This window comes from Lagopus muta, chromosome 1 (genome assembly GCF_023343835.1).
Source record: "Lagopus muta isolate bLagMut1 chromosome 1, bLagMut1 primary, whole genome shotgun sequence".
Taxonomy (NCBI): Eukaryota; Metazoa; Chordata; class Aves; order Galliformes; family Phasianidae; genus Lagopus; species Lagopus muta.
In genome coordinates this window covers 106,139,743-106,164,500 of record NC_064433.1, presented here as the reverse complement: position 1 = coordinate 106,164,500, position 24,758 = coordinate 106,139,743, and the positions used below count along the sequence as shown (strand labels likewise).

General features: G+C 35.1%; 1 protein-coding gene across 3 annotated transcripts in view; it reads left to right on the top strand.

The window, feature by feature from the left end:
• The window catches only part of HLCS (holocarboxylase synthetase), a 117,883-nt gene that overhangs the window by 8,688 nt on the left and 84,437 nt on the right, over window positions 1–24,758 (top strand). For all 3 annotated transcript variants that reach the window (XR_007373326.1, XM_048927173.1, XM_048927186.1), the window contains exon 5: window positions 1,911–2,093. Coding sequence is in view for 2 of the 3 variants with exons in the window: in XM_048927173.1 (XP_048783130.1) it covers window positions 1,911–2,093 (183 nt within the window). In the remaining variant the exon portion in view is untranslated. The remainder of the gene's footprint in view (window positions 1–1,910; window positions 2,094–24,758) is intronic.

Sequence of the window (24,758 nt, the reverse complement as noted above, 5' to 3'; positions counted from 1 at the left end):
AGCCAGATCTCTTTGGAAAGAGTACATGAGAAAGGTCCCAGACTGTTGTTGCAAACTGTGTATACAACAAACTGCCGCATAATTTCTTTCATGAACAAAAGAAGAGAGGAGAGCTGTGGTCAGCTGAAAACAATTTTTTTTTCTTCCCCTGAGTCTTCCTTCAGTATTTAAACTTTTAACTATGTAACATTTTGCATCTTAGAAGTAGAGAGGGAGAGAATCAGGGAGGAAAAAATTAAAACTCATGAGTTGAGATAAAGGTAGTTAAATAGGACAAAAATGAAGGGAAAATAATGATGATTAAAGAGCAAGTGGTGCTTAGTGCAGTGCTCACCACCCACTGACAAGTAAGTGCACAGCCACTCCTCAAGCAGTGGCTGCTACTATTCTTCTCTTCCCAGCTTTATAGTTCAGCATGACACCATGTGCTATGGGACATCCCTTTGGCCATTTTAGATCAGCTTTCTGGCTGTGTTCCCTCCCTGCTGCCTGTAGAGTCCCAGCTCCTCACTAGCAGGGCAGCGTGAGGAGCTGAAATATCCTTGGCTGTGTGTAAGCACTCCTCAGCAAGAACTACATCAGTGTGTGACCAGTGTTATTTTCATCTAAAATCCAAACGCAGCACCATACCAGCTACTAGGATGAAAGTTAACTCTGTCACAACTGGAAGCAGGATATTCTCCTCAGTTTTGGAAATTGGTATATATAGTAACATGTTTATAACTTTGGTGGAAGTTTTGCTACCTGTGTGATCCATCTGTACTTGGAGTGGAAAATTGGTTAGATACCATTGCTGTTCATTTCTGCAAGTTCCATGGTAAAACCTGCTTTGCTGTACCATTTAAATGAAGTCTTCTCCTGTAATACAACTTACTGCTGCAAAAGTTTTCCCCAGGAAAAAAAAAAAAAAGAAAAAGGTGTTACAGTATAGCTTCAAAAATCAGATTAAAGGGATTAGAGTGTTGCTTTATAACTTCAAATGACTTCCAGTTTGGATTTGTAAAACCTCACTGTTTTCTTTTCAGGGGGCTGACAGTGACATCAGCCATTCTATAACACTCTATAACAGAGACTTGTTGTTTCCCTTTTTTCTGTACTCTTCTGTTGACCATTTGTTCTACCCACCCTGGCTACCTTCAGCAAATTTCTCAGAATTTCAGAGAAACAGGTCATCAATGAAAGCTGAAGAACATAATTAAAATGTGCAAAATGGGAGAAACTAGCACAATGGCTTTTGATTTTCATCAAATGTATGTACATGAAGCAGTGTACAAAAACTTCTGAATATTTTGAAACAAACAAACAAATGAAAGCAGGCCTTGAAGGTATTTCATCTTTTAAACAACTGCTTGAGCCCTGAGATTTTTTTATCTATGAAATCCTGTCCTGGGGTTCTGAGGTATTGTTCAGAGATATTTCTTTAGCTATGCTTTTAGCAACTTAATATGTGTGATGCAGTAAGGATATGTTCTGGCAGACTTCTGTTGATCTTGTGCAACCTCTGATAAAGGTCTTTCAATATAAATGTAATTCTGCTTTTGCACAAGCCAGAATTTGATCAATATTACTGTTGATTCTAAGATCCCTCTTGCAAGAGTTTAAATTAATGAATATCTGCAAGTATGAACTTCTCCTTCAGAAGAAGATGAGTTTATTATGTAGATTTTAGAGAAAATTGTTGTATATCAGCAACTGTGATCCCTGAATGTTAAGATATAGCTACTCCCTAGTTTTTAGTAGGGTGATTATACCCAAAATGTAGGTATGATAAATATGTGAGAAATTTCTAAGTTACACTAGTTATGCAACCACAGTTAGGATGGAGTTTGTTGAGCGCATCTCTCTGCCAATATAAAATGTGTAATCCTGCAAAACAGTTTTTAAAATTCTCTTTGCGTGTATCCTGCCAGGTACATTTGGAACTGGATACTAATTCTGTGGATATCCAAACTGAAGAGGATTTTAATTTGCTTAAGATGAGCAATTCCAAGAGATACGAAGTTCTCCAGGACATTCTGATATCACTCGGCCTGAGTTGTGAATTAAGTGAAGTTCCTACGTTGACACCTATTTACCTTCTCTCTTCTGATGAGGTACGGCCTCTGCTTACATTTCAGTTGGCTGACAGTTATACAAGGCAAATTCAGTGTTCACTCTGAATATGGCTTGTTAATATGGTGGATTTTTTTTTGGAGAGCTTTATCGTGAATGAATGAAAACCTTAATTTCTACTCTATGTTATTACCTGTTTATGGTAGTTTTGAATTTAATAATGGAGGAATATTTACTATATATTTTAAGAGTTGTGCTTATTTACATGCTTCTGAGTATCAAACATAAGTCTGTGATAATCTACAGAGAGAACTAATTCAAACAATGGGAATTGTTTTTATTTAAAACTAGGTGGAAATTTCTGTATACGTTGGGAACAAAAGATCAAATCTCATAAAGTTGTGTGACAGGTAGATCAGTAGCAGATCCAGACAAACTCATAATTGTGTAAGCCAATTCTTTTTCATTTCTCTTCATTTAATTCCATTTGCCTCTATGAATCTGAAAGTGTTCAGCTTCGTGACAGTGCACACTGATGTGCAGGAGCAGGCTTTGCCTCTGAAGACCAATGCAAAGAAGGCATTGAGTACTTCAGCTTTTTCTAACAGTACCTGCCACTAGGTTCTTCCCCATGCATCAGTGCACAAAGGTTTTTCTTGAATAACTTGTTTGAAATGAGAAAATCATTGTAATCCCTTCTTGCTACTGCTACTGTTCAGCACTAAATTAACTCTAGGTGGATATTTAACTTCCTGAGTTTTATCTGTAGTACCCTAGTTATGTTTTTATATACTTCTTGCATTGCTTGTCCTTGTTTCTAATATTAATATGTTCTTTTTCTGCATGTTAGCTCATTGAAAAACTCCCTATTTAACCAATCAGGCCTTGTCTTCCTGCATAACAGTGTTTCATAGCGAAGTTCTTCATAAATATACTTTAAAAACCAGTTGTATTGCCTGGGTATCTTTCCTTATGTGGTTTCTTTCCAAGCAATCCTAACAAGCAATTCCTTGAATAAGCTGGAATCTACTTTCTCAAGATGTAACTCTCCCATTTACCTTCCTAGCCTTTCTCCAGATCATATATCCTCATTGTTGCTGCAGTCAGTGCAGCTATCTGTGACCAGACTTGAAACAAGCACTTGTGTCTCTCTGTCTGCAGTAAACTCAAAAGCATTAGTTTTATGTCTGTGTTAAAAATTAAAACTCATTTAGCCTTTCTTCTGACTAATATTCAATATGCTTTATACAGAAGACTTAGAATTTATGTAACTAATTTTGTGTGTGTGTGTTCTTTTCCTTTACTGTTTTTTGTGATTGATTATGTTTCCTATGCACTTGCAATTTTCAAGCAGTCTTGCTGTGATTAAAATAAGTTAGCAAATTTCTATCCAAACTTGCCATCTAGTGGCACGTTACAGGTTGCAGTCCATTAAAGGTTTTCTTAAATACTTACTGTATAGTTAGATCTCACACCAAAATTGTTTTGTAAATGTTGTTTCTCCATAGTGTATTTTATTTTTGCTTTGGCCACAACATGTTTTCCAGAATACTGTGTGAGAGAAAGTTGCAACTTGTGTGTAAGAGCTGCAGCTATTAATGAAGAAACAGCACAGTAAAATAAGTAAGAAAGACGCAATAGTTGAGCTTTCTAACAAGTTACGTATGTTATAACATGACATCTGTAGAAAAATAAGTTTCTCACTTTCCTATATACAGTGAAATGCATCTATAATTTCAGAAATACTTAAACAAGATTTAGGTTACAGCGTATGTTAGGAGTATTGGAAAGGGAGGTGGAAGAGCTGCCTTGAAAGCTTTGTAATTTTTGAACTTTGATCTATTTTTTTATGTCACTATTGGAAGTATTTCCCATTTGGGTCTCTAGGATGTATTGGAGTGTATATGCCTTTCCTGAGAGATTAACCAAGTTATGCTTACTGGCAACAAGTGATTTTTTCAATTTTTTTTTTTTAAACATTTTTTTGTATTAAGAAATGCTGTGATAAGTCAACTGATGATCAAGCAAGCTCATAATGTCTTGTTAGCAGTTGCCAGTAGCAGATACTTAGGCAAAAATGGAAGAAAGGCACATGTGGTGCTCCTCCTTTCTAGGAGCTGGCAGTTCATTGATTCATTTTCTTTCAGGGTGAAGGTTGCATCTGTACCACTCCATTTTAAAAATCACTAACTTCCACAGATTTTTCAGATTCTATTAAGAAGCTATAAGTTCATTTTGCTTATGTGTGAGAAATATTTTACTCTGCTCTTTATTTTCTAGTGCATTAGGAAAAAGAAAATATTTTTGTCCTTGTTTTTAGTTCTTTGAATTTTAATTATCATTCTACTTAGCTATTTTTTTTCCTTTCAGATCTATAAGCTTCAATTTACTGTAGGTCTGTTTCTGTTCTGTGTGATTTATTTGATTTGCCTTAGCCATTCCCTTAGCTCTTTATCACTTCATGACTTCCATCAGACCTAGTTCCTTCTACTTGAAATAAAACTTAGTCAACATTATTGAATGAGCAAGTATCTTCTGTATATTCCTCAGCCCCAGATGTCTGATCAATGTCTTTTTACATTATCAGTGCAATTGTTGTTAACTTATAGTTCTTTCTGCTTACTGTCTAGGTCTTAGGAGAACTACAGTTCAGTATATGAAGAAATGAGCAAATGTATAATTATCTAACACATAAGCAACCTCCATTTAAAATTAATTTTCTTCAAAAAAAGAATTCAAAATTCTTTTAATTCAAAAAAAAAAAAAAAAGACAGACGTTAATATTTTTTGCCTTTGGCATATGAAACAAAAATCTATTTTGAGATGGAATGCCAAAGATTTGGGAAGAAATATTTAAACTTTTGACCCTAGTTACACTGAAAATTACATAGTTTTATGTAATGGTCAAGCTTTTAAAATAAGTGATATATTGGCTTCTTAAGGCTTTGCAGCTAGATTTGTGCTGCTGATGTTCTGAAACAGGCAGAGATCTCCAGCTTTTCTGTAGTGAAGCTGGAGACAAGCTGAGTTAGAGGCTGTAGTAATTGAGCAGTGAATCTCATTTACTCTTAGCAGTTGAGTAACTGATTCTAAACAATGAAAGTTAAATCACATTGTTACCACTGTTGGGGCAACATATTTAGGTTAATTGTCAATAGGAAATTAAAATATCAGACTGAGATGTCAAACTAGAAAATGTAACTTGTTCAATTTTTGTTTATGTGGTACTTTTCAAATAATATCACTGCTGTGATTAATTTCCATATCTCAGGTATTCTCAGTTTTATTCTTATTTTCTTCATCATTGCTTTTGTATACCTGACTTTTTCTAAAAATGGCCACAGTTTGATATTGAAATTCTGGTAATATTGTGGCTTTGAATTCAAATAAAAGATCTTTTAAAAAAACTTTTTAATAAAAAAATTACATTTTTACTTACATACATCATACATTTTAGATATGGTTCATGACAATTTCTCTTAAAACTCAGGGCAGCCCGGCAAGCCAAAAGGTTGGACATTAATACCTCTATCTCTAATACCTGAATAATGGATGATATTGTCTGTCTGGTTAGAGGTCTATGTCTTACCATGTGGAATTATGCTAGTCAGATCCTCAGCTCATGCTGGCTTCTATTGGTGGTGAAAGATTGCTGTGACAGCTTCTATGTTTTATTCATGATCTCCTTTCTTGTAACTACAGTGTAAGATAATGGGCCTGGAAAGAAACAACACTCAAGGCTACACTTTCATCACAGAGTTTTTACACCATGACAAGTACAGTTTACTTCCAGTTGGACATTGTAGAATTCAGTTAGCTGGGGAAAAACATTTTATTGATATGGTGCTGCAAGAACAATGAAGGCAGTGTTTGAAAGGCAGATTACTTGTTAGGTAAAAGTTAAGTTAAATCTATACAACTTGTTGGTCTTAGAAGTTGTTCTAGTGACAAGTATGACTATTGAAATACAGCACTTTTCCACTTTCTTTGATCTAATATAACACAGTTATGCAAATTGTAGACTTGTGCAGTGCTTTAAAAACAAAATTTTGCGTCACTGTAGTGCTAATAAAATCTAAGTGTTCAAACAAATCGTGATCACTGTATGCCTGTTATCTGGCCCCCATATGTTCAGTGGTAGCTTTGAGCATAGAGATCTGATTATTTCTGCAGCTTTGCCTTGAAACACTCATATATTTACTCTTTCACATTACCATTTTAAAGGATATTTTTCAGAAATATAGGCTAGGATTGTATTTTATTGCTCTACGATTCAGCATAGCATGTTCTTGGCTTCATGGAAACTGGAAACAAGAATTCACTCCTCGGAGAATGAGAGATATTTGACAGAATAGTGATTATCTCCATTAGGAAATACGTTATTCCCACACATTTTCTGGTCTGAAGCTTCTCAAACTTGATTAGTGACTCAGGCTGTGTTAGGCTGAGTCAGTTTTTTTCATTATCTTCCAAATGGATGGCAGCCAAATTATGAAATGCAAGCAGTCTTCATTGCTTTGGCTGAGCTAGTAGCCATCTTTTAAACAGTATGCTCTTCTGGAATAACAAACAGGCAGTACAAAGATATTGACTGAAGTTTGAATTTGGGGGCTTTAACTTTTGTTTACTGGGAATAATTTGAAAGTCCAAATGCACATCTGTTGCACTTTAGACTTGCTTTTAGAGGACATTTTGAGATCCAGAATACCATGCTCAAACAGATAACAAACTATAAAGGTGATTGTGTATTTGAATAACTGGGATACATTGCAGCAGAATCAGTTGGACCAAGTCTACATTTTGAGCTGCTGTTCTAAGCTCCAATTCTGTGATGCCATCGGCTGTTTCAAAATTCCAAGTCCATTATGTCAGCGAAGAGAGTATGAAGTTACTTTATCCTGAATAAATCTTTCTTTGAGGATGGGAAACTTGATCTCTTAGCTAGCACTATAATGAACATAGATTTCAGGGTATATTTTAAGTCAATTTTTCTGAGATATTTCCATATGTATTAGTGCCTATTGTAGAACTTGAGATCCAACTGCAAAACTGCTATTTAATAAAATATATTACCAGTGTTAAAAGTCAGAAAAAGTTATGCTAAAGTTCAAAAGCCTGATTATTTTTGCTATCTGATAACTTCGTGCTTTAAGGTGTATCATCTACAAAATAGGAGACTTGCTTATTCTTTTGTATCATCCACAAAGTATTAAGCATCGTTCTTGCCTTTTAGCCTGTAGGACAAAAAACAGGAGCCTTTTGGAAATATTTTTTTCCAGAAAGGCAATTTGCTTCTTGCTTTAGCTCAGGAGAGACCTGAGAGCTGAGAAAACCAGTGAAAGAAGTGCATGCTGTTTTGAGCTATCTTTTGATCCCTGATGAATAGTTTGTGTCCAAAATTTTTTACTTCCGTTTATGTATTATTATCATTTCAGTTGAATTCCGCCTTACTGACAAAGTCTTTGTATGCAAGCTTTGAGATTTTGTCAATTGGTTGGAAGGCAAATATCTTTTAGTGAAGCTGATTCAGGCAAAAACAAACCTGTAACATAGATGCAACAATATAAGTGAAGGTGTTCCTGTCAAACACCCTACTTTGTGTTGATTTTCTATCGTTCTGAATGGGATGTCCCTTGAAGAGGAGACAGCTATTTGACAGTCAGTAGTTGAGCAGCAGTAAAGGTGATGAGGATACAAGGGGACTGTCATGTGCTTTGGCACTTCAAAGCTCAGTTGGACAGAGGAAGATAGAAAACCATTCATCTGAAAGCTATTTCTACACTGAGGTAATAAGCTTCTGCAGATTACTGTTTTACAGAATGGCTGAAGTTGGAAGGGACCTTTTGTTGGTCACCCAGTCCAACCTTCTGCTTAAGCAGGACAGCTTAGAGAATGTTGCCCAAGACCATATCCAAGCTGCTTTTGAAGATGGTAGGGGATGTGGAGTAAGTATTGTGTATCTTTCTCTGTTCTCATCTCTCCTCTGTTATTCTATTTACACTATTAAACTATTTACATAGTTTACTCTTTCACGTCTGTCCATTCTGCCTAAATGTAACTCTGTCTGAAACATACTCCTTGTTCTTATCTCCTCCCAGCTGGCAAGCCTGGCTCTATTAACAAGGCACTAACTTGTGAGGGACTGAGTATTGCTGTGGAGGGAGGAAGGAGTTGTCATGGGGAAGCTGAGATAGGGGAACTTGGGGATATGGCAGTAGATGAGGTAGAATGATACCAGTTCTAGGTATAATTACAATAGGTCATTTTATGGGTTGTAGCAATGACTTGAAGGCTTGCTGAGCTATCATCTCCCTTGCTGAAAGAGAAGGGAGAAAGCAAGAGAAGTATTTGAAATAATAATAGAAACTGTGTGTAGGGGATGTGGACAGAAAGATGGTGAAGGGTATAATGCTTAAACTATTTGATACAATTAGAAGAAACTAGGCTTTCCTGGTTCTCTGTTCAGAGGCTGTATATTTAGCCTGTCATATAATGCAGAAGAACTAATAACCTATAAATGGATTTTTGGTAACTTTTGGGAAAAAAAAATTAAGTATCTAACAAATTGCTTTTTATAGATGCTAACTCTGTAGTAGAAGCTCTTACTGACAGCTGAGTTTGCTTCTACTGGCTCTATAATTATCAGAAGGCTAAATTATTTATCCATTAATTGTTCACACTTGCGTGTTTCTTCATACTTCTGTTTGGATTTCTTGATTGAAGAACAACTGGTGTACAGCAGGTACTTTCAGTGAATTCACTGGGAAATAGACTGTCTAGCATTGTGAGACTTCAGTATTGATCAACTATAATAGTGCTAGCATTACATTAAAATCAACAAGAATCCCTATTCCTCTAAGAAGCTGGAAGCAGTTGAGGCTTTTTATGCAGCTCTTTGAGTGAGGAAAGGTACCTTACCGCTAGGGGTCACTTATTAGCTGAATTTAGAGAAAAGCCAAAAATATGGAAGGGATGGAAAAGATTTTATGCACAGTGCGTTGTGTATAGATTTGCATTAAAATTTCTGTGTGCATTTGCAGCAACTGGCCTATATAGTATTTCCTCAATTTTAAAACTGTACTGTAAATGTTACAGGATCAATGGTATGTAGTGTCAAAATATGGTAAAACATTTACAATTAAGAAATCTTGATGAAAGATGAGGGAGACTCTGAAAGTGGAACCAAGTAATTCCAGGTGGTTGCTTCCTAAAGTTATCCTTCACTTTTCTGCTATTACACTCCAGGGAATACTTAACATGTATTGGTGGGAGGGAAAAAAAGAAATGTGGCAAATGTTCCCTCTCTTGTACATTTCTTTTGTTAAGAAAGTGTTTTGTTTTTTTATCTTTTGTGGTAGCAGCAAAGTGCTGTTTATGTTAAACAACAGTGAATAGCAAACTTAAGTTGCTTTACAGTTTGTAAACAACTTTTGACTGTGTATTGGGTTGATAAATGTTTTGGACGATCATTTATAAAACACAAGAAGCTTGGAGAAATGAAAGGAAATACCTAGCTTGTAGTAATATCCATAAAAAGGGTCTTTATGGTGCTGTGAGAACTAAAATTTAGTGCCTTTGTACTGGGGAGCATTTAATCTTATTGTAGAACCAGTTCTGATATGAAATAGATGTGTGCTCACATCTAAAAGAAGTGCAATTTATTGAAATTTTATTCTGTCATGTGTCAGAGCTTGCTTTGTTCAAATCAATATGCATGATACTTCACTACCATTTTCTTCAGTAGGTATGAACATTCTGTACTGTATAGAGTAGAAGATATAAGCTATTCTGAAACTATAATGATGTGTGATATATTTAAAGCTTTTTAGAGCTGTGTTCATCTTTTCTGTTAACTTCTCATCCTTGAATGTATAGTCAATAGCAATTTGATTGAATACTCTTTCTTGAATGCAGGTCATTCAGTGTAGAGTGGTGCTAGCCAGTGTGTGAGGCTGAATTTTCTTGGTTTCAGTTTATCTTGGAGTTTGCAATAAGAATCTAAGTAAAAAATGCTGAAATCTACAGCGGCAAATTAAACCATAGTTGTGTTGGCTGTGTGTCTAGTACAGGCACACGTTATAACTTAATGCGAAGGCTTCAATTAAAGTGGCTGGTTTTGGGTTTTGTGTCAGCACTCTGTAAATTGTGACAGTTGAACTGTTTGGAGTCAGAGTTCATCTGCCTTGGAGCAGATGGGTGATTTTAGATAGCAAGAATCCATAACTTGTGACAAACGCTCTGGAGATCCATGGCAATTTGGCATCGATTTGTTTACTATGACCTCACTGGTAAAGATCTTAGTTCTAAGTTCTAAGTGGAGTATTTCCAAACTTAAAAAACTTGAGATTCTCTGACTGTTGGTGGGGCCTGTAGCTAATTTGTGTGAGACTGGGAAAATGAGAACAGGCTTGGCATCAGCTGGAGTCCTGTGAGATGCTATCATGTTACCATTGCTCAGAAATGATGATACATTTCCACAATGGGAAATCATCATAGTGGTTATTTAACAACTTAATTAGGGCTCCTTTTGTATATTTATTTTAAAACAAAATATAGCTAGATGATATAAGATCATGTATTTTAATTAGAGGTAAAAGTTGAATAAGCGAGAGAAAATATGAGTCAAAAAGACAAACTGCAAACTTTATCTTATTTAAACAGTGTATTTTCCACACTGAGGTCTTCTGTATATATTTCTTTAACTGTTAGCAACTCTTTGACAATTCAGCTGCTCGATAACATTGGTGGTATCTTATGAAGAAGTTCATTATCATGAGAAAAAGAAGCACTCGCAACAAAAAGCTTTTTAGTTAAGTTTATTGAGCTGATTTTACTCTGGAAAATTAAGATAGGAATTTATTTAACATCATCATTGAGTTAGAAGACATTCTAGTATTCTCAGAGTTTGATGTACAAATGTATCTACTGGAGAATATGGAGAATGCAAAAGATATTTCAAGTGTTACTTCCATCAGTAGTTGAAAGCAAGAGATTGACTTACAAATGCATTCATTTTTTGACAGTTCATTTTAAGAAGTGACTTGAGGTTTCTGCCGTGTTGAGGAAATCCTGAAATTCCAGGTGCTGTGGGAGTGGAATTTGGCATGTGACTATCTGGCTGACTTTATGCAGTTTTTGTAGTGAAGAGCTGATTAAACAACAGCTGCTAGCTTAATTCAGACATTTGCTTTACTTTCTACTACAACTTTTTTTATAAAAGATTATTTTATTTGGGTTCTAGTCAGTGGCAAGTGAAACATATTACAAATTTATAAATCATTTTACTCAATTACTTGACAGTAGTGTTGTAGTGATGACATTAATTACAGAGGATTTACAAAAGCAATGAAGCAAGGTTTCACAATTATTTGAAGAAATTAAGTCAAGATTAAAAAAATTATAAGAATAAATTTTGTTTTCTCAATAATGTACATTTCTTTTCCCTACAAAAGTATCCTATTTAAAGATGCTGCATTGTCACGTCTATCGAGCAAACCTTTATTCTAACAGTTAGGTTATACAGAGCCGTGTTTTGCAGGATTGCATGATTTAATACTAAGAATTTTAGTCAGTCACTGTTCTTTATCTGTGCCAATAGCAAAGAATCAGCAGTGCTGCTGAAGTTTGATACCTAAGTGCAATACTAAGTCTGTTAATGATTACATCTTATTTTAGTAGCCATACTGGCAACTTCAGGTTTCAGAAATGAAGTCCTCTGTCTTTAACCCTTTATAAATGGATGATATAATAGAAATTATGAAAAAGACACTGACCTAGAGAAAAAGACTTGAGAAAAGTGGAGATGGGAGTTTTTCATCTAGCGTTTAAATTGGAGCATTCTTCTTGACTGATGAGGATAAGAACTTTTTTGAGAGAGAAAAACTTCAAGAAGAGCTAGCTGGTCTTACTGGATGAAAGAGAAAACAAATGCTGTGTGGGTGGAGAGAGGGGAATGGGGCAACAGCTGAAGAGGCAGAGGTAAGAAGCAAATCTTAGCCACACAGAAAACAACTTCTATTGCTGCATATTCTAGCATTCTCTACAGCTGCTAGTTATAATGCATGTCTAAAAAATATTGGTTATCAAATCCGTGCTACTTCTGGGCAGATCGTTCCATTAGAATGTAAGGTACAGATCAACTTTTGCTTTTTACAGCTTTGTAGAGCCTCATTTTTGTTTTCTACTGTGTGTTACTTACCCATTGCATGGCAAATTGTATTGGACTTGCTTCATGAATATTATGAATACTAGTTCGGAAAATATTGTAAAATATCCTCTCAATTTGTGAAAACTGACTGCCTGTGTAATTCAAAGCTCAGCCTTAGCAGGATCAATATTCTAGAAGCTAGTATGATGTGCTCCCACTTGTTTTAACGAGGATAAGAATCTCCTGCAATTTAAGGTGATAATTTATAGTTTTTTCATGGCAAGAATTAAGATTTGAAGGCAGAACAATAGATCTTTATAACTTAAGTCTTCAGAAATGGGAAACAAATTGCAGATCTCAAAACATTAGCCCGACAAAATATCTAGGTTTTTATTCCATTCAGTAAAAGACTTTCTATAGAGTGAATATTATGTTCTAACTACTTCAGAGAGGGTAAATAAAGATAACGTGATTTTTATTTGGAAAGAATGAAATGTGCAGTTAGATGTTAGGTTGCAAAGTATGCTACTGAGTAGTATGTGAAAGTTTCCTTTTCCCTGCTTTGTCACGATATTTTTTTTAGATCTTACATTTAAAAAAAAAGCAGTTGGTTATAATTTCTTTCTTAGTTACCTTTCAGTGGATAAAGTTGGCAATGTTCTCAGTGGAAAAATGTAATCATAGAAATTATTTGAAAGGAAGAACATTATTCATACTAACATACAAACATACTGCCATCTCCTCTACTTTAAAGAACGGGACTTAGATGTACTCCTTGTAATGCACAAAAACAGCTTTTAGTAATTGGAAAGCATCTTGAGATCCTCTTAATTTTAAGATATAGAGAAAATGATTTTGAGGGATTATGTTTCATCTTTTCCATGTAGCCAAAACCAACAACAACAAAAAAAGGTATTTCTGAAATTCTTTTGTTTCAAAGGAAAAAAATTGCTATTTGCTGCATAATCTTGAAGATATAAACAAAAAATTACATACAGCATGCTTTGACATTTTGACTTGTTATATGAAATAAGCAATTATCCATGCATTTTTCTGATCTGGAAGGTAGATAATCTTTTCTTTCCAAAACTGAACTGTTAATACTACAATTAGGTCATACACCATAGCCTATCTGACAGGAACAGCAGCTGCAGAGGTGGAAGTTACCTAATTAGTGTTTCCTTTTTTTTTTTTTTTTTTTTCTTAACTGCATTTTAAAAGCTGATTTATTATCTGCTTTTTCATCACTAATATATTGTAGTACAGTAGCTTAAAGCAAATACTTACTCTTTTTCACTTATTATAGAGAGGGGGGCAGTGTCCCAAAGTTAACATAAGCAGTATGGGCTGCAAATTAGTGTAAGTATTTATGCTGCTTGTTTGAGTTCTGAGGTTTTGATAGGAATACCTGAAAATATTTCAAGTTTTGTCTTTAAAATACTTGTTTTAAAGAAATATATTTGACATCAGGCGTACTCTGAACAGGTGATGAAAGATGCTTTGTCTTTCATACGAGAATAGATAATTGGATTTGAGACATGTGCAACCTCTTTGACTCAAAAAGTCCTTATTATGTGGATTGGTAGAAGAGAATATTACCTTTTGCCTACCATATTCTTTTCTCGTGTGTCTGATGCTGGCCGCTGTTGGAGAAAAGGTAAAGATTTTAAGAGGATCTGACTGCTGCTCTGTTCTTAAATTTGTATTATTTCAGCAGCAGCAGCAGCTCTTTACAAAAGCTGCTCCTTTCTTTGAAGTCATTGGTTATTTTTGCATTTGACGAGGAAGTTCATCAGCTTTAGTAATTATGGGGAGATTTTCCTTCTATCTGTTTGAGCCATATGCAGCATCTGGGAGGCAACATTAGTTCGGTATTTCCACCTAGTGGTATGGATGGTATAGCTAGCAACAACAGGGATATGCTTTTGTTATCTCTGTGGCAAGCATTTCCTTTTGGAGTTGGGAGTGGACTTCAGTTTTTTCTAAATGTTTTCTAGCTTTTTCTCTCTTATTTGCTCTACTCTGTCTAATGATAGACCATTCTCACCATTTAGCAGTCCAGCTGTAACAACTTAAGACACCTCTGAGCTGTAATAAACCTTACAATAATTATTGCTATCCCTATTGCTCCGTACAAAAAAAAATTCTCATGTACTAAGAGAAGTCTCTTTGTCTTTGGAGCATATTTTAGTTTACTGGTAGAATGTTACTTTTGCAGTGACTATCACATTGCCCATTTGAGCAGTAATGTTAGATAGACAAACTGAAAGTACACATCAGACTTCCAACTATTAAATTATGATCACTTTACTCATTCTCTTGTTTCTCTATCTGTTTGTTTCAAGGAACTAGGACCCAAATTGTCTCTATTTAACTAATTAATCATTAGATGTCACAGACTGAGCATACAGATTTTCACTGTAGCTTGAATTCATTAGCTTTCATGGAACTATTCTGAATTTTTATTCAGCTATTTATTTTTCATGTTATTATTTGAGATCATTCCTGAGATTTTTTATTTCAGTATGATTTGTTAACCGTCTGATTTGGGAGTATTAATCAAGAGTCTTCAACACAGGTTCGTATTTAGTCAGTTAGAAGTTCATCTTTGGAGTAGATATCTGCAGGGCTATTTTGTAGTGTTTTAAAGCTTTTACTTCATGCTGTTGAGATTCTTGATTTTTTTAGAAGTGTTGTCTGGGTGGGAAGTTGCAGTTTTTTGTCTTCGTTTCTCTACGACTCTTGTCTATTTTTCTCCTCTTAGTATTACTACAGGGCTCTGAATTTCAGCTTTACCGTTTTCACGGTCAGCCAGAATGTCTGGAAGGCTTGACACAACCATGTGGATTGGGAGCTGGAATTGTCTTTCACTCACAGGCTGCTCAGCCAGAATGAAAAATCATATTCACCTGTATTGTTACCCCACGTAAAAACTTTCACACCTTGTCAGAATGTTTAACCTCACTACTGCACTGCAGTCACTAAACCTTTCCAGTAGGGTATATTATAGCCCATACGCAGCAAGCATTTACTACTTAAATAAATTTACCAAGTTTTACCAGAAGGTTGTTTTTTTTGTTTATTGTCTCCACTCCCCTATTCCCCCGCCCTCCTTCTTTGATGGCATTTCCTTACCAGGGTTAATACTACATTTTAATGGAGAAAGTCTGAAAAATGAATTATTTTTCAGGTGTGCTATTCAGTGGAGTCCTCAGGCAAGAGCCTGTTTCTGTGCATTGTGATTAGCTTGTATTAATAGTGGTCTCCTTAAACTGTATTCAACATAGAATGTTATCATTTATGTTGATGAATTTTACCTCAGAAAGATTTATTTGACAGATTGTGTCTTCCCTCAACTGTTATAAGACTGATAAAAAATAAATATTCATAAGCACATAAACAGATTGTTATCCTCAGAGGCAAGTCAAGGGAATCAAAAGTCGTTCAGAGAATATAATGTGCCATCATTGTAAATGCCTCTGAATGCTTGTATTTCCCTCCATTGATCATTTCTCGTACACTGCCACTTTCTTGAGTCTTTTCTTGTTTGCTTCTTTGAGCGCCGTGTTTCCCAAGTTAAAAAAAAAAAAAAATCCCCGTAATTCAGTCGTGAGTTCTGATTTCCATTGCATTCTCTGTGGTATGATAACTTCTGCATGTCATTTTGATCTACTGGAGTAGAGCTGATGGTGTGTATGACTTGATTAAAGCGAGCTCAGTCTCAGAGTGGCTGAAGGATTTGTCGTCATAAATGTTCATCCTTATCCTCACGAGGGCTAAGTGTGATTTATGCCCGCCTTTAAGTGACAAATTGCATTTTGTTGTTTTTTTCTTCCCAGTTTACCTCTGATAATTGCAGGAGTGCTTTCAGATGGCTGCTGTCTGGGGAGGCTAGTTCTGAGGCTAGTTTCAGAAGCTACCTGGATATCACAAACCTTATAGTTACAGGAGGGTGTACTGTGTGCTTGGGTTACTATTTTGATATTTTTTCTCTGAGGGTAAAAAAGTTACTAATTTCTTCTGAACTAGGTTTCAGTCCTGGCAGAAGAACATGAGCGTTAGATATGGAAGAAGAACTGCTATGTGTTTAAAAGCAACAACAACAAATAACAAAACACATACCAACAAATGTGCATGTAAAAGCAATTTGTATTTACCACTTTTACAGCTAAACACTAAAGTATGTGTGCATGAATATTGTATTTTTTACATAATTTTGAAGAATGTATGAATTTATAAAGAAAAATATATGAATTTGCAAGTTGAGCATTATTGAGACATTCTTCACTCAATTTGATACCTAAATTTTATACTGCTATGTATGACATATTTGTGAAGCATGAAGCCTAACTTTTTTTTGTTAGACCTCACTCACTGAAAAAAACATGTTAGTTTATTATTATTATTTTAATTAATCCCATGCTGTCGTGTTCGTGTTTTTTTAGGATCCTGGTTTAGGAAGGAGATCTTAGTTGCAGTGAAATTCAGTAGTTGTTATTTTAATGCTGTTGTTCTCCCCTTAAAGTACGTATACTATAAATAGCATGCTATGCATATTCTTGCCTTTATAGCACATAATTCCCAAGAAAATCTACTTTCCTAGGATCCTTCTTTTATGATATTTTATTTATTTGTTCATTTATAAACTGTTATGCCAACCCCAAATAAGTTTTAGGAAGAGAAGCAAAACATGCAATACAAATTGAACATTAGCTCTACAACTGTAGAGATGTAACTGTCTTGTAATCTCTTTGAGTTGCAGTACATTTGAAAGTATGTTGTGGTCTCACCCCAATGCTTAAGAAACATTTCTTTACCTCAGCCCCCTCCTGCAGTTTTACAGAACTAGGATTTTTTTAAGAAGAGCCAATCCTAGATGCAGCAGAAAGTTTGTCATTCTGGTCTAATGCGTAATTGCTGTGCTCAGAAGAGAATCCTTGGCTCCTATGCTACTGTTTCATATTCACGAACACTAGATTCACTCACATTTTATACATATAAATCTGCTGAAAGGCAAAGCAAACCTGATGGAAAACCTTAAACTAGGAATGGCGCATTATCAGCGCTAAGAAAAAATATTTTCTTAGGTTTTATTTACTTAATTCATTCTAATACAGATTCCAAGGTTTTCAGCAAACAATTGTATCCTCAGTTAGGAAAAGAAAAAGTTTTGGTACCAAATAAAAATACTATTATGCGGTAGCTGTTTAACAGAGCCAGTTTTACCAGCTGAATATATTGCATCTAATTTATTGCCCTATTAGCTGAGAACAAAATTCTTCTGTATTTTTTCTAGTCAATGCAGAATACTTTTGAGAGCAATTTAAAATAAATGCATGTAACATTTAGGGTTATACTGTAATTTATTCTTCTAAATGTGACTTTGATCCTATTTTAAAAACAGAACAAAATACGACTTCAGGCTAATATGCATAATGCTCAGATTTTAGTGCCAAAATGGAGTGTCTTTCCACTTCTGCATGGTTTCTCTGTAGTTATTTTTAGCATGGTTGTACATATGCTTTTAAAAAAAAAAAGGAAACCAAAACAGTTTTGTTATGAAGTAGGTGTCACAAAGAAGTAAATGGGCAAAACATAATTTATCACGCCCTTTTTCTGGTAAGATAAATCAACACCTACTAGTCCTATGATTTATCAGACCTTTCATTGCAATACTTGCTTTTGTGAAGTGTTATGTAGTGATATTATGTCAAAGGTAGACCTTGTTCTTATTGATCCTTTACCCTCAAAGTCAACTTTATGGAATGTTGCAGCAAATGTGCCCCAATTACTGTGTTATATTCTGAAAGCAGTTTACATTACATACACATTCATATGTAGTTCAATTTCTGAGGTTAAACAACTATGTACTACTAAATGAGATTTGCACTGTAATTTTTGGTATCTTTTAAAAATGATCTTTAAAACTTAATTATGGATATTAGAAAATTATGCAAGATTTGAGGGTCTTTTGATGCATACGTTCTTTGTTTCTCTTTTTTTTTTTTTGGTGCATGTTTATGTGCTTAAATGTAGTACAACGATAGCAAGCAATTACAATTTTGCTTGGCTTAAAACATGACTAAATTCAATTCTCTAGTGATTTTTGACAGAGTTGTGAATTCTAAGTGAGATTTTAACATCCAAATATGTGCTATTGCATTCAAAAGTTTTCTAATAATATTTGAAACTGATTTGGCAAGTGTTAGGAAAAGGATTTAGTACTTCAAAAGTTCAGTATGTCGTCTTTCTTTGCTACCTGTATCATAAAATTTAGATTTTTTTTTTTTCATAAAACTGATACTGAACCTCAATCTTTTTTTTTTTCCCCCACGCAAAATATTGATGTTGCATTTGTAATATACTAGGGGAATCCTGATCTTGTTGCTGTTGCATATGGATACTGAACAAAGTTATCATTCCATGTTAAGAAATGTTTTTAAAAAGTTTTAATAAAAACATTCTGAAATATTTTAACCTTAAAACACAAACTGAGTTTTAAGTAACTTCTGTTTTTATTGGAAACCTTCAACAGGTCTCAAAATCAGCACAAGCCAGAGTAAGTTAGTTCAACATTATAAAATACTGCTTCATCAAATTAGGAATTTTAGATTAAGTATGCTTTTAGCCTTTTCAGAATGGAAGGTCATTTCCTTTCATATGTAATGTGCTTTTCTCATATGTATGGATGGCAACAAGTTTTGCTGGTTTTGTTGTTGTTTTTCCTGTTTTAAGATACACATTCAGTTCTGGATAACATTTTCCCTTTGACCCAACCACTTTCTCTCAATAAACAGTTTGCTGATGAGAGCAGCTGCTGGGGAGATAGCTTCCAGACTGTTCTGTTGCAGCTGAGTAAGAAAGTAAAAGCCAGAATGCACCTTACCGTGTTGTGCTGCTGTCCTCTAGGTTTCTCTGCTCTGTTTCTGTTTTGTTGAGGGTAGAGCAATGGGCCTTCTGTAGTCGGTATTCTCTTGCAGCTGTGAAAGCTGTTACTTAGCGAGGGACCACAAAGGACAGTACTTTGATATCTATACTGAGAAATCAAGATAAAAGTTTTCTCTTGAGGTTAATGTGTATTCTCTCTTTTTTGTATCTCTAGCTAGTTGTTCCATGCTTTTTTGTAAATTCTAAATACCTTTTTGCATACAACACCATACAATGTTGTGACTGCCTTGTTTCTTTATTTCTTTTGCATGCAGAAATGTCAGTATCTGCCTTCTAGCAGCTTACTACCTAGAAGCATAACTATGTTAAAAACCAGAAATGCTGATGTAGGGAACGTTGATTACTTATTATCTTGTTTCTAGCCTTATCAATAGTGTTCTCTTCTATACAAAAGGTAACATCTGATATGTTTTTGTTAGTTGGTGACTTCTGAGCAGACCTGCAGCCCATTCTTAATATTTACTGCTGCACTTTGAGCAAACTAATTTTCTGTCTACATGCACTGATCTTTTAGGCTAAATTTAGTTTTGGGCACAGCCTTATGAGCATTTGTCAAAACATATAGACTAAGAATGGGGTCAAAATCAAAATGAGTTTTTGTTCAAAGCAGTGCAACTGTGATTTTAAAAGTGTCTCTTAAAAGCCTTGCACAACTCAAAGCAATTAAGTCTTCATCTGTCTTGGACCAGGTGTTCCACGCCTCAGTACCTGACTACTTCTACTCCTTGTGCTGCTGAGATGATATACTGTGTATATGTATTCCTTCTACAAAGTAATAATCACTTTTTGAAGCACAGAGAAGAGTAGAAAAGACAAGGTTTCTGATTTTTCTTTGTTTTTTTCTTTGGAGGTGATGACACTTTTCTGTGCCTCTTCAAAGTATATAGCGAAGTAAAGTAACTACCCGAACCACTAGAAACTCCTTGTTGTGAATTATAAAGTTACCAATCCCTGCCATCTTTCTGAATGCACTTCCAAATTCTACACACTGGACTCATGTTTTACACAGTATCTGGATTTAGGAAATATGAGACGATGACTAATAAACTGAAGCACATTTCCTAGCTAAGTAGTATCCTGAGAACGCATAGCAATATCATTCAGGTAACTACAGAAGTGCATGAGAACATGAAATGAGAGGGCACCTTGACACTACAATAAAATCTTTATGAAGTTATTCGGGGATGGGAGAAGGAGAACATGGAGAACTGGGGATTTCTCTTTTTAAAATTTTGTATTATGATCTAAACATGGAACTGCAAAAATAATAGCCCTCTACCTGCAGGAGAGACTAAAGTGAACAAATTCTCCCCTGATTTGGCCTATATTACTGAACCCATTGTAAATTATGTTTTCCTATTTAAAAATGCTAAACAAATGAAAATGTTAGAAGTAATCTGGGGATGGATTAAAATCAGCCAGCATGGCAGTGGTTGGAAACAGTCTAGCTTGTTCCATTTTTATCTATTCTCTTGAACAAGGACTGAACTTTGTAGTGAATTATGAGCAGTTAGTATTAGGAGAAATGTTTTTCATGTGCTTTCTGAAAATTGATTCAATTGAGTACTTCATATATTTCAAATCAGATTTTGAATGTTTGTATTCTAAATACCCTTTGTGCTTTGCAGTTCTGTGTATTCTTTTTGTTTCTGCTATTACAAAATCTATCAAGCTCAAAGCTACTTAAATGTGAAAGAACAACTATTCAGGACGCCAAGTGTTGACATGTAGTTAGTAACATTTATTAAGTATTAATGACATCTGACAGTCTAATGGAATATCATAGCCTGATTGTCTGATTGGGGAGAGAGTGAGAGAGACAGACTGGCTTTGGCACGCAAATACAAATCTGCTATTTACAGCTTTCCCAATTCCTGGTGAACAAGTGGAAGATATTTGCTATGGTTTAATTGTCAGTGCTGCTGGGTGGGAAGAGTGCCCCTTCTCTCATCTTTGTGAGTGTTTACAGCAGGCCTGTTCTTGGTCCTCTTTCGGTTCCTCTGTCTAGCTCATGACCGCTAAGATAATACCTTTTTCTTTCCCTCTCTGAGCTATCTAAAAGTTATTATTTCTTTAGTCATTCTTTCCCTAAATATAGATGAAGAAAGATAAAGTAATACTTTCTAGTGGGTAGATGTGATGCTAAATTTAGTATCCATATGCTGTCTTACAAAACTTCAGTAAAAGTTAATATGCACATACTGGAGTATGAAAGCAATAAGGATATTATATTTATCGCATTCTGCATCAACAGTTTATGTACAGTAGATTTTTTTTGGTGCAATTTGATATGTTTATTTTTAACATTTTTCTCTATGAACGAAGTACAAGCATGATTTTAACATGGGTTTATGGTTGCACTATGAAACTGTCATCTGCTTCAGATCTCAATATATGCCATTATTACAGGAAGTAAAAACATAGCCAACATCAGAAAAGCATTTTTTTGTGCCTCATTAGTCAGAAATATCTGCCAAAACCTTGCCCTCTTGTGCTAATGACTGACTTTTCCTACTGCTGGCCTCCTAAGTTGCTGGCATTATGGGCTGAGGTTGCCACTGTAGGTGTGCTTTTCACTGGCGCCAGCCTACTGCTCACTACCACGTTGGACTTGAGTTTGTTTCTATTGGATGCTAGAGATGCTATGGAAGCTCTCTAGTGGCTAGTTTAACACCAGTTTAACACCTTTAAACTTGTATGCCTGCTAAGCAGAGCTGTATAATACAAGGAAGATATACTTTTTGTGTATCTGTGTGTGTGTGTTTATTTTTATATTCTAAATTGGAAATCAGATTCCAAATGCTGTGCACTTTATGAAAATGTGTTCTTTTCCATAAGTGTTGTTTTATAAGAATTCATATGAAACATGTATGTATTTAAGATCATATCTGAAGCAAGTAATGCTTCATTTCATTCATTTGAAAACAGCCAATTTGGAAAAACAGCAGGTTAGCCACGTGAAGGTGTTATTCCCATTAAGTTACTTATGCTCAAAGTGGGCCATTCATGTTCTTCTCTGAAAGACTAGCACTTTATGTCTCTGCACTATTAATTTCCTTGGAGATAGTAAACGGACAAGCTTATGTGATTTAATTATCTCATCAATTAATAATTCATCAATCAGTGCATCAACTACAAAGTTTTTAAAAATGCATTAAGGCAAAAATAGAGGCTGATCATTGGAAATTAATAGATGTTAGGAAAAGGAAGAAGAAAAATAGTTAAAAGTCCCAGGTGAAGCGTTAACTTCAGAACATTTCTGAAGCTGAATGTTTCCACTCTAGAAAATGAAAACTTGGCCATTCTTAACACAACACACAATAGCTAAAATAGTTTATTATGCTGGAGTCACAATATTGTGTCACAGGTAGAACATCGCTGGTTAAATTTGTCTGATTTTTCCTCCCAAGAAAGTAGAGTGCTAAGTGATGTATAATGTTTGTTCATTTTATGGCATTTTATTTTTAGCTTTCATTCAGTTTCGCCTTCATGTTTTTAATAAAAACCAAATGAATTTAGGCTGTGACTGAAGCTTTGTTTCAACAAAGAATTCCATTGATACTGAATTTAAGATTTATTGTCAAAAAGTTTGGTAAAAAAGACCAGCTCCCAAATATGCCCAATGTGTGCAGGGGGGGTGATGCATATATGTGTGTCTGTGTACATATTTATATACATAAGTAAGGAAATGCATAGAATAAAATGTATAAATAGAATATAAGATTAAAACCTTGGAACTGAGATTATGTTTTACCATTTAAATCGAAAATTTATGTGCTTTGTGTGTAAGTCTCATTAGCTGATATAGCCCAGGTGCAGATAAAATCATCTCCATCAGGAACTATAATTTTCTGCTATTTTATACTACAACAGAGAAGGGTGCATGTGCAGCTGGTTTGTTTGTTTGTTTGTTCTTTTAATCTGGTGCCTGCCTCATTTCTTCTTATTGTTCAACCTCGACTGCTAAGTAAGCATTAGGAGAAAGGGAAGCTAATGATTACAAAAAAAGATTTTTATACAGCAAAAGAATACTGTTATATAGCAGTTCCTTCACACACCTGACCAAACTCTTAAAATCATAGAAAGCAGATGTTAAATGATTTTAAAAATAGAGCTTTTACTCTTCCTTCTTAATGATGCAATTACCACTTATACTTTAGTTCAATAACTTACAATGCCAGACCTCCAACCCTTGATGCAGTGAACCCAATAAAATTCTCTGCTGGTGGAGGAGCATACGAAGCATGCAGTGGCTTTACTGTATTTCTATGGATTTTGTGAATTGCCATCCACTCTATTTCCCTATGTGCTTCAGAACAACTTTTCATTTCATGACATTTTCAGTTTGTCAGTCAAAACTCAGCTTGTTCATACATTTGTCCCTCAGTACCAGGTCAGTGATGCTGTCACCACTTTGAAATGCTGCTTCTTTCCATGCCCATGTCCTTTGGAATTCAGGTTTCACTTTGGAGTGCGTAGGAAAAACTTGTTAATGAGAACTGGTGAGTGGTTCCTGTTAGTATAATGCTTTCTGCTTTTGATAATTGCTTTTTACAATGCATTGAAAACATACTGTGCTTTTGTCATTTGAAATATGACTAGAAAATTTTTCTTGTTATAGATGTAAAGTTCGTAGTTGAGTCTAACTGTGAAACTGATTTAACCTCTTGCCATCTGGTCATTCAGCTGAGATGTCAAATTTCATTCTTCGTTTAGGAAAGAAAATGTCAGTATCTTTTGTTTAAAGAATGTACATAGCAAATTGATTTGAAAATAGAACAGTTTCAGACATAGGGAATTAAACTTGTCTTGACTTTTATTCTCCCTGCCAAAAATGATGCAGTAAAGATGGATAACAATTTTAAACATATTTATGTCATCCTAAAACATGTAGTTTCTCTATTTGTTAAGTACATTGCTAATAATTTGCATAGTGGTGATTTTAGCATGATTGTATATGTGTGTAGCTGCAGATGTTGTGAGTGCCTGGATACGTGACAGCTACAGCTTTTTTTGCATGCATACTCATATAAGATTTGTATGTGTGTGCTTTAGGATCTTGATAATGAGCTGTAGGTCAGAGCAAGCAGTGGCCAGGATCTCTGATATTCTCTTACCTTGTGTCTCTGTTGAGTGCCTTGCTTGACACACCTGATGTGGTCCCAGGAGTACATAGGGCCAGGCAGTGTTTGGAACCAACACTTACTTTTACGTGGCCACCAGAGGTTGCTGCAGAACGATGGACACAGCTGGGAATGGGTTTGCTTTCTGCCTACATCCCATAAATGGTGTTAGGTTCCTCGTTTTGAATTCAAACCTGAATCCTGAGCTTAGCAACAAATTGCACAGTTCTGGTACTGACGTGATTGTTTTTTTCCAATGGAGTTGAAGCAAAGGTTAGCCCTGACTCCTTGTATATGTTTATGTCATTACATAAAAATGTATTTCTCTGTGTGCTGGTTTAATAGTGGGGACCAAAAACATTGGTTCAGCATCCTTGTTGCTGTAGCTGACTATATGAAGAAATTTCTTATGATGAAAATGAATTTTTCTGGTGTGGATTTGGGTAGGGCTTGAAAGTTTGCTTGCTAAAAAATGTAAAAACGTCTGT